We start from the raw sequence: 11,279 nt of genomic DNA on the forward strand, positions 1-11,279 counted from the left end.
AATGTGTATTCATTTAATATAATTTTTTACAGGTATAAAATGTTCAAATGCATACCATCATTGTTCTGGTCGAGTTGTGAGAAAGACTGTTCACGATATTATTTGTTTCCCAATGTATATGTGAGTATTATGTCTAAACTCTGTATTTATCGTTTACGATTTACGCCGCAAGTTTGAGCTTCTGCAAATGACATTTAATGACATTTTTGAGTTAACTATTGACATAAAATGCACACCCCAAACGGTCCATATTTAAAGTTTGCATGACATTTGTATGAATTATAATGATACAAATACTGCATTTTCAAAGATCTGTATTTGACACTGCACAGATATGTTGCTGAGTTTGATTGACACATGTTAATTAGGGTCAGGGGTCACAGAAAACATTCAAGAGGACAGAAATAAACAAAGTTTTACTTTTAAAACCAAAATGTGCAGCATCAGAGGAAAAGAAAACAAGAAATGACTGACTGATGGGGATCCAACGTTTTTTTTTGCAATGTGTAAGACGATGTTTCATTATATTTCCGTTCTGTTCATCTCTGTTTGTAATAATTCAACAATTGACACGCATATCCTGCATCATTGTGACAGAAATGAGCCACTGTAAGTCCTGCAAATGTGCTTGTAGTTTTTTGTGGTTCAAGGTAATTGGGGTATTTAGTGAAGAAGTTGCACAACTTACATTTAGTAATTATGTTTCACGATTTGGTCCTATATTTATCTTCGTGTTTTACTTGAACTAAGCATATAACAAACATTTATCACATATTTACTTAACGTTTAAACTTAATATTTTAGATTAAGTTGGTAAACTACCATATATATGCATAAAGACAGTTTATTTTGACACTAAGAATGAAAGCCTTTTTTTACCCGTGACCAGCAGAGGGCGCTGTGTCATGCAGTAAATGTGTGTGCGTGCGTGCGTGCGTGCCATTGTAAGCGAGTTTGTGTATTTGGGTACGAACTTTCTTTGTCTACATATTTAATTGTAATTTATGGTTTGGAAATTAAGGTGTTTGATGCTTTAACTGAATGTAATTTAGCTGACCCCTCCATCTCGAAAAAAAAAAAGGAAATATGCTAAATAAAAACAAAACAAAACTAAAACATTTTGTCTAAAATTTAAATATATTGGAAATAAATGTAGCCTACTAACATGAGAAAAAGAGTTTTTCTTCATTTTGGTGCTCACAAATAGAAATATCATTAAAAACTATCACTGATTCACTCCGTGTATAATGTTATGCAGTGTCGGCCTCGTTTATGATGAGAAATTCAAGTTTACCCAGATAGATTTTGACGAAAACAGAAGCATGTAGGCTACCATATACAGTAGGCTAGGCTACCTAGCCACGTTAACAGGAAACAGGAAACTAATGAATATTTATGTCCAATGCAACCGAATCTATCCTAAAACTCGAACCAAAACGCGCCCGATCCTGACAAAGATAAGAGGAAAGGTGATGATACACAGGGCAACTTTTTGAGCAATTTTGCTGGGCAATCTTGCCGAGCGATTGTTGCTTGGGCGCTTTCCCATTGAAAATGGGCAATACATTTCTATCTGGATATTTTAGATCGGTCGTGGGCTGTGTCTCATCTGGTTGCCCGTTGACGGCAACATTGCCCAGCAACATTGCTCAAAAAGTTGCCCTGTGTATCATCACCTGAGGGCTACACGAAATGTCCTTAGCTCCCTCTGCAGAAATAACCGGTCATTGTCAGTGGTAACCATTCAGTGACTTTCAGTTTCACTTTAGTGCGTCATGATCAAGCCTGCTTGTTTACATCAGGAAGTGAAGAGAAACTTGGTGGCGCTCATCGTGGTTCTTCACACATGTGAGTAGATGTTACATGGACTATATCTCCAGTCATTAGTGTTCATAATGGTAATACAGTTTTATATGACGCTCCAAGATTTGTTGAGTTTTGTGTATTATGTTGACAAGTGTTGTGTTGGTGATCGGAGCGATAGCCTATAGGCGTATACGCACATCACACCAGGTGCGCCTAAACACACAAAACAACAAGCACTGAAAGTTAAAAACGAGATTAACATCACATCATGAAAAATAGCTACGGTAAAATAATCTTAGGAAATGCAAGTGACTACTGTGATCTGCCTGTCACGTTTTTTGTTGAGAAGTGGGTTAGTGTCGGCGCGTTAGGAGCTCAAAAATGAAAGTAGGCCAATAAAAAACATTTGTACTAATGCAAATAATGAAATGTATGGCTGTTTTGATCCGACAAGCCAGTTAAAGTAATGGAGTTCGTCGTTATTTTGATGGCTGTAGACCATTAGCGCCATATTGGCGCTCGGGCTTCAGTTTTTGACGCAGAGGAGGGAGGACAGGTTGTTTTCTACTTATTTTCTTTTTGATCGATTAAAGATTAACTAGTTTAAAGATTAACTAGTAAAATACACATGAACGCCACCACACAAAGTCATATTACCACTGCTAACTGGAGATATTGATATATTTTGATGAACTTGTTTGCTTTTATTTCTAAAATTCAGTAATTTATTTTTCCCCCAATAATGGGCATATATATATTAAGGGTTTAATGCTACACAAACATGACGGTTCGGTACATACCTCGGTGTTGTAGTATTCGGTACAGCAGGGGGGAGAAAACTAAACACAAAATTACTTATTTTTTTCTTTTTCTTTTAAAATAAACTTCTTATATTTCTCAAATATGTACACGTGTTTAAATAAATTATATTGTTAAAAAAACTATGGAATTATTAAAAAAAAGGGAGCCCTTAATTACACATTACTATAATATTAAAGGTACCAATTAACAACAGAGCTCAAATTATTAAATTGCTGCTATTTATTTTTAGATATAATAATCAACACACACACACACAAAAAAAACGTATATTGCACATAAGGCCGGTTTTCCATCAACTTCTAAAAATAATTATAAAGTTAATTTTCTATTCCAATTCATTTTTATCATTTACACAATGGCTGTCATAACTTGTAGTCATGACAAATTTATTTAAACAAACATTAAATAATCAAAACATTACTAACAGTTAAATAATTAGAATACATATGCTTATACAGTGCATATATGAAATGCTCCTCTTTAGAGTTCATTTCTCTAGCGAACTAATCTGCTCCGGACACTAAATGCCTGAGGTAAATGTAATGCTAAACGTGAGATATTATTCTCAAGCTGTTTTACTGATATCTTTCCGCAGCCGAAACAGTGGTTGAGAGATTGATCGATTGTCTCTTTTTCTTCTTCTGCGCTTTTTACTGGTATCAAACAGCGTTGCAATGCTACGCGTCCCCTTCTGGATTGGAGTTTGAATCGCCTGTAACTGTATGTATTCGTTGTGTGACTGCATGCACCGAGCCGTGACGTCCTTACTGTACGTTTGGGACGAATACATGTACCCAGAGGCGCTGCAAAGACCCCGCATTTTGAGGGGGCCCCTGATGTCTAATAATTTAAACAATCAGAAAATGTTAATATAAACACGCAGCAACATCTCTGCATCCCCCTCTAGTTTAGCTGGCTATGCCTTGCCTCAGCCGACTTAATCAAACTGGCGCAGCGATTATTCACAGTACTGTAGATAATGCATGATTTGATTTGTTAAACATTAAGAGGACTTCTCTGTCTGGCATGGCCACTCACTCTAACCTTTAACCTAGATAAATGTGCGGCTTTGTGCGCTATTATTAGGTTAATCTCAAAGTGTTTGTGCGGAGTGTGGAAGCTGAAGAATAGTGCACTTTACTGCATGACATGCGTCATCACAAATTTTAACTGGAAATTAGCAAATATTTGCCTTACAGACATAAATAGAAAAAAAAGCTTGAAATGTCTACTTTTAAACGCATCAATTCAAATCAAAACAAAGACTCTCTGTTTATGTAATCCGTATGAAAGGTGCATTTCTCTCTATAGGCGCGTTCACTGCGAATATGGCGAGCCAGCATCGTTAACTACATCTATGCAGCTGAAACAGACTCAGAAAACACTAGTTATTAATAAACAATTAAAATGTCTCCTTCATATTTTTTCCTGACACATTTATAATCGTTAATTTTGCTGGTGCTTTTTGGCAAGCTTTATGAATGCGCTTGTATGTTGTTTAATTATGTCTAGGTAACAAAGATATGTTGACAAAAAAATATTTTAGAAGGGCCTCATTAATTAATTTTGCCTGGGGCCCGACCTTAAAGGGATAGTTCACCCAAAAATGAAAATTCTGTCAGTAATTACTCACCCTCATGTTGTTCCAACCCCGTAAGACATTCGTTCATCTTCGAAACACAAATTAAGATATTTTTGATTAAATCTGAGAGTTGTCTAACTCCTCCATAGGCTTCTAAGGGACTGAAACTTGCTGGCCCAGAAAATGTACTAAAGACATCGTTAATACAGTCCAAGTGACTCCAGTGGCTCAATCTTAAGTTTATAGAGCGACGAGAATAGTTTTTGTGCGCAAAAACAAACAAAAATAACGACTTTATTCCACTTTTCATTTCCTTCTCTCTGGGCCTCGAGTTTTTTCACGTAGTGTAATAGCGTAGCGCGTCTGTGTTGCACGTCACCACATATCACACATGACCAGCGTTGGCCAATAGTGAGCCTACGTGGTGACGTACAACACAGACGCGCTACGCTATTACACTACGTGAAAAAACACTACGTGAAAAGACCCGAGGCCCAGAGAGAAGGAAATCAAAAGTGGAATAAAGTCGTTATTTTTGTTTGTTTTTGCGCACAAAAAGTATTCTCGTCGCTTTATAAACTTAAGATTGAGCCACTGGAGTCACTTGGACTATATTAACGATGTCTTTAATACATTTTCTAGGCCAGCAAGTTTCAGTCAGTTAATCAAAACTCTCAGATTTAATAAAAAATATCTTAATTTGTGTTCCGAAGATGAACGAAGGTCTTACGGGGTTGGAACAACATGAGGGTGAGTAATTACTGACAGAATTTTCATTTTTGGGTGAACTATCCCTTTAATGTATGTTCGCCTCTGCATGTACCGTCAACCCCTTGTATCTATACTTAAGCTATGTAAAAGGCAGCAGGTTTAATTAATTTAATTAACAAAATATGTTTCCTCGTAATAGAGAGAGAGATGGAGAGGAAAAAATCTGTTCCACTCACAGACAAGATGCGGAGGAACAGCATGATTGAACCTCCTTATATGAGTATTATGCTGTTGGGCTCGACTGGATCAGGAAAGAGCGCTTCAGGAAACACCATCATAGGTCTTAGAGAAACATTTAAAGAAGATTTGTCTCCTGAGTCTGTGACCAGAACCTGTGAATCAGCACAAACAGAGCTGGATGGACAAACAATCACAGTGATCGACACTGTAGGACTCTCTGATACATCAGTGAAGATCACAGATGCTCAAACTCAAATAGAGCAGATATTGCATAGTACGTGTGATGGTGTTGATGTGTTTCTGCTGGTGATCAGACTGAGTGAGACTTTCACAGAGGAGGACGTTGCAGTTGTAAAATGGATCCAGAATAATTTTGGAGCAAAGTTCTCAAATCACACAATAGTGCTCTTTACTCACAGAGATCAGTTACGCGGTCCAATAGAAGATTATCTGGGAGAATGTAAAACACTGCGGTCAGTAGTTGATCAGTGTTCAGGAGGATTTCATGTTTTTAACAACAAAAATGAAGATCCATCTCAGGTCACTGAGCTCCTGGAAAAGATTGAGTCACTGAGGAGAAAGAATGTATGTGAGAGATACACAGAACAGGATTACAAGCAGACTCAGAAAGTTCTTCTACTCAAGAAATGTGCAACAGTAGGAGGAGGACTAGGAGCAGCAGCAGCAGCAGTAGGAGCAATGGGAGGATATGTAGGAGTAGGTGGAGCAGCAGGAGGTGGAGCAGCAGGAGGTGGAGCAGCAGGAGCAGCAGCAGGAGGAGCAGGACTAGCAGCTTCAGTGGGAGCAGCTGCATTAACTGTTGGGAAAGCAGCAATAATAGGAGCAGCAGGAGGTGCAGCTCTGGCAGCAGCAGCAGTGGGTGCTGGAGTCTATTTATTGGCAAGAAAATATAGCTCTAAAGACAAAGATAAAAGTAAATAAAAAACTGTATCATTACAAAACATGTATATAACATTCTATAGCATAGAACAAACATATTTGAAATAAACACATTTACTTCCACATTTAAGCAGTCAATGCTTCAAAACAAGTAATTCAAGTAGGTTAACAGACAAAAAAAGCAAAAATAAATCTTGTACTACTAGACAATACTGATGTAATAGTCAGATTTTTTTTTTTTTTTTTTTTGCATTGTAATATGTTTATTTACATTTCCCCATCCTTTTTACTGTTTTGTATCAACTTAAAGCCCTTTCATACTGAACACAAAATGATTGATTGCCTTCAGCTAATTCACATCTGGACGATAGGTGGCGCTGACTAAGAATCCATTTTGCCTCGTGTATCTCGTATGTTTCCCATTTGGCTTTCTTTATTGTTATAAAAATATCCCGAGCTGCATGAAAAACACACACAGAACATATATCGTTGTATTCATATATTTATTTGGCTTCATGTTTCATCTGTATGTTTCTCTCAGATCTAGAGCGAATGAGCTCTGACTCATAACAGACACGCACAGAAGAAAACAACGCTCGCTCTTCAGATCACATAATTCAGTGGAAAATGAATAGAAATGATAATCTGTATAAAGAACATGTGAGAATAAATCTGTTCTCAGACACCAATGATTAAAATAACTCAAAATCCATTCTCTTCTCTCTTCCGGAATACTTTTCTTCTGTGTTTTTACAAAACAGTGCCACCACTCATTTCTTCTAATATGTTTAATATGAAAAACTCTTAACGTGGCTTAATATACTAAGCATCAATAATTTTCTTTAAAGATTTTCTATGGGAGGAAATCGCTTAAAGCAGCACTAGGTAACTTTTCAACCTTCATAATATATTTCCAAGACTCTTGTGATGGTACATCGACTTACAATAGGTTGAATAATACGTCTGCCATAGCCTGACGGGGTCTGTATCATTTTTAATCATACTTTTAAACTTCGGGTTTCGGGTAGTAACCCCAGAACAAAAATAACTACAAAATTCGACTGCTTTACGGCATACCTCACTTCCCCCAACACGTCCTCACATGCTGTTGGACTTGTAAGTAACGTTATATTGCTTATATTGTATATCACTCGGACAAGCTTTCTCTCGTTGGTGTGAGCTAAAAAGCACCTGGCGTTCTTGTTGATTGATTAGTAGACATCTTCGGAGGCTAGCTGTGCTTGTTCGATGTCAAGGCTGGATTAGTACCCCCAGGGGCCCCTGGGCACTGAAGCTCATGGGCCCCCCTCCCCTACCTGACAACCACACCCTCCAAAGGAACACACACACACACAGGTGGCCCACCAGGTGTGGGATTTAACATGCCAATCACTATTGATCAAAAGCTGAATGACTAGTTCACAAGACAATGATACAAAATATTTTTTTCTGAAAAGTAGGGCTGCACGATTTGGGGGAAATGTCATAGTGATTATTGAAGTCAATATTGCGATATGCGATATAGTAAACAAATGGTTTCATGAGTTAACTTGCTTATTTCTCAAATAAAATGCACACACAGATTAGTGATAATGCTGAAATTTGTAGCCTATTTCTCAACTGAAACTAGAAACAACAACTAAATGCACTGTGTTTTCAAATTAAAATAATATATTTTTTTAAATTAAATATTGTTATTTGTCTCAATGATACAAGAGTTAAAAATAAATGTCATATTTACCTGTGCCTATAACAGGTAGACCTAGGACATATACCGAAATTGAATAAAGTTATCAAACTGCACTGCATAAATTATAAATTAAATATAGACTAATCCTTATTAAAGCAAAAAAAAAAAAAAAAAAAAAACTGTAGTCAACAGCAGAGTCATTTTCTCTCTTCTTTTTGTTCTTTGATTAACTTTACTGACAGAAAGCTTTATTGGCTGCTGTCTCTTTAAGACCAGCTGACGGAGACGCTGATCTCACACGCGCCTCACCCCCAATTTCCACCGGCTGCGTTACGGCTGCGTTACGGCTCCGGCACGGTGGCGGAGTCAATAGGTTTCCATTAAAGTCAATGAGTGTATTTCCACTGAATGCGGTACAGCTGCGTTCCGACTCCGGCAATCCGCAGCCCTCCGGAGCAGATACGCAGAGCTTCTATTTTTGCCGGATGCCGGAGAGCTCCACAGCACTACAGGGCAGAGTGCGCAGGACAGGAAGTAGAGCAAAAAAACAGAACAAACCAAAACAAAATAAAAGATCCGGTTAATTTTCTAAATAAAATACACCGTGATCATGGCGGATCATATTTCCCTACACTACACCTTGAAAACGTCATAATATACCATTCCTCATAACGTTCTGTTTATAGAAACTATATATCGCGCGATCATACGTGAATTAGCGAGATCTCGTGGGTCCTCGTGACTTCAGCTGTCAGTCATGACCGCAGCCGTTCCGCAACAAATCCGGACCTGGTGGGTATTGACGGACGACGGAACACGGAGCTGTAACGCAGCGGAGCCGTTCCGCAGCCGTTACGCATCTGGTGGAAATTGGGGGTCATTCTCTCACAACTCTTCACGTTCATCATAAGACAGCTCTTATGTTATGAAGATACTTGACAAAACGGACATTTTGGCATAATTGTGTGTGTTATTGTAAGTTCAAGCACGAAAGATAACTGTATTCTGGCGTGCTGTCTGTGCGCACGATACTGGCGCGCGTCTTTCTGTATCTGTGTGTGTGTGTGTGTGTGTCACAGTCACACTTTTGTCTTGTCGCACATGAATTGTTTAAAAGCATTTGCATGAATAAGAGATCATATAATGTAATATACACTTTTTTTATTCTGATTGGATAATTATCAAGATCGAGACCAAGCCTTGTGTATACTATTTTTATGTAGCAGCTTAGTGGCGAACACACACACAAAAAAAACTCCGATCACGGAGGGCCCCTCTCTGCGCAAGGGCCCCTGGGCACGTGCCCAGATTGCCCATATGGTAGATCCGGCCTTGTTCGATGTCCGACGATTTGTAACGCGTTGTGTTTATTCCCCAATCGAACTTGTGTAACTGTCTGTCACACGTTCTACCGTCCACAGCATTACTTGATAGACAAAAATAGGACAAGAATGAGCATCAAACAGAAACAACCCGATTACGGGACAGTTAAACAGGGTGCGCGCAGCTCTTAAAGGGGACACACCTTATTGCCACTCGTTACAGCTTCCATCAGACTGAACAGGGACCGGTATACAGGGGGGAGGTGATCAGGCCATGAGTGAAGAGACTGCTCTGCGTGAGTGGTATTTACAACAGTAACGTTAAATACAAGTAGTCCACAGCGACTCTAGGGGTCGTTGTTTGACCAAAACGGAATTCTTACCTAGCCCTTAATCAGTGTTTGGGGTCATTATGACCCCACTGGACTTTTCTTTCATTTTTTAAAAATGTTACCTTCATCTCAGGGGCATGAAACTCTGGGACTTCTCCTAAATAACCTATCTAAACATGCACAAAAAAACTGGGCTTGATTTGGTTGTTCTAAAGGTGTGTAAAAAAAAATTTACCTTTTAAGGTGTTTGGGGTCAAAATGACCCCACATTGAAAATGAATGGGAAAATGAAAAAAATGACTTTTTTTAATTTTGTTTGTCAAAAAAATCAAATTAAATCCATTATAAATCTGAAAATTTCTACATATAAACCAAGGTCTGGTCCTAGAGCATAAATAAAAAGTAGAACGAACTTTCTATCTCACACACACACACACACACACAGACACACACAAACACATAAACAAACAAACAAATGTATGTTTTTGCAACAGAGAGCATTTTTACAGAATTTGGCAAATAAAATAAACAAAACTGGCATAAATCTAAAAAAAATTTACATTTAAATCAAGGTCTGGTCCTAGAGCATAAACCCAAAGTGGAACGAACTTTCTATCTCATACACACATACACACAAACGCACACAAACACACACAAACACACACATGTATGTCACTGCAACAGAAAGCATTTTTATAGAAATTGGCAAATAAAATAAATAAAACTGGCATAAATCTAAAAAAAATTTACATTTAAATCAAGGTCTGGTCCTAGAGCATAAACCCAAAGTGGAACAAACTTTCTATCTCATACACACACACACACAAACACACACAAACACACACATGTATGTCACTGCAACAGAGAGCATTTTTATAGAAATTGGCAAATAAAATAAACAAAACTGGCATAAATCAAAAAAAAATTACATTTAAATCAAGGTCTGGTCCTAGAGCATAAACCCAAAGTGGAACGAACTTTCTATCTCATACACAAACACACACAAACACACACAAACACACACATGTATGCCACTGCAACAGAGCATTTTTATAGAAATTGGCAAATAAAATAAACAAAACTGGCATAAATCTAAAAAAAAATTACATTTAAATCAAGGTCTGGTCCTAGAGCATAAACCCAAAGTGGAACGAACTTTCTATCTCATACACAAACACACACAAACACACACAAACACACACATGTATGTCACTGTAACAGAGAGCATTTTTATAGAAATTGGCAAATAAAATAAACAAAACTGGCATAAATCAAAAAAAAATTACATTTAAATCAAGGTCTGGTCCTAGAGCATAAACCCAAAGTGGAACGAACTTTCTATCTCATACACACACACACACACAAACACACACATGTATGTCACTGCAACAGAGAGCATTTGTATAGAAATTGGCAAATAAAATCAACTAAACTGGCATAAATCTGAAAAATGTCACATAAGCAACATGGAACAAGCTTGTTCCCACACACACACACACACACACACACACACACACACACACACACACACACACACACAATCATGTCATAGTGGTGACTTGTAATGGTTCTGCAAATGTATATAATAATTTGATAATAATTATATAATTAATATTATATAATTATAATAATTAATTTGATAATAATAATAATTAGATTTTTTATGTATTTCAAAATGTTTAAATAAATATTCACATATATATATGTATATATATATCAAATTTGTGAGGAGAAGTGAAAATGAGTGAATGAATGGTTCTCTATGGCCCTCTATTGGATACATTTGGCCATTGCACTTTAATTCCTTTCCCATAAGAAATAAGTTTTTTCGACTAACCTTTAGATGGCAGTATTCCATCCCTAACACATAGAGC

The 11,279-nt window shown here is 37.4% G+C and overlaps 1 protein-coding gene across 1 annotated transcript; it reads left to right on the forward strand.

Annotated features, from left to right (window-relative positions):
• The first annotated feature begins 1,767 nt into the window (after window positions 1-1,767).
• On the forward strand, window positions 1,768-10,972 carry LOC311077844 (GTPase IMAP family member 7-like). Its single transcript, XM_084106486.1, has 2 exons — window positions 1,768-1,848; window positions 5,121-10,972. The coding sequence occupies exon 2, from the start codon at window positions 5,129-5,131 to the stop codon at window positions 6,101-6,103; it is 975 nt and encodes a 324-aa protein (XP_083962612.1). The 5' UTR covers window positions 1,768-1,848; window positions 5,121-5,128; the 3' UTR covers window positions 6,104-10,972.
• Window positions 10,973-11,279: the final 307 nt, after the last annotated feature.

This window comes from Abramis brama (assembly GCF_963993115.1).
Source record: "Abramis brama genome assembly, chromosome: 2".
Lineage (NCBI taxonomy): Eukaryota > Metazoa > Chordata > Actinopteri > Cypriniformes > Leuciscidae > Abramis > Abramis brama.

Bases quoted from the DNA above. Each gene is read 5' to 3' on its own strand.
- LOC311077844 (XM_084106486.1), top strand. From the start codon at position 5,129: ATGGAGAGGAAAAAATCTGTTCCACTCACAGACAAGATGCGGAGGAAC.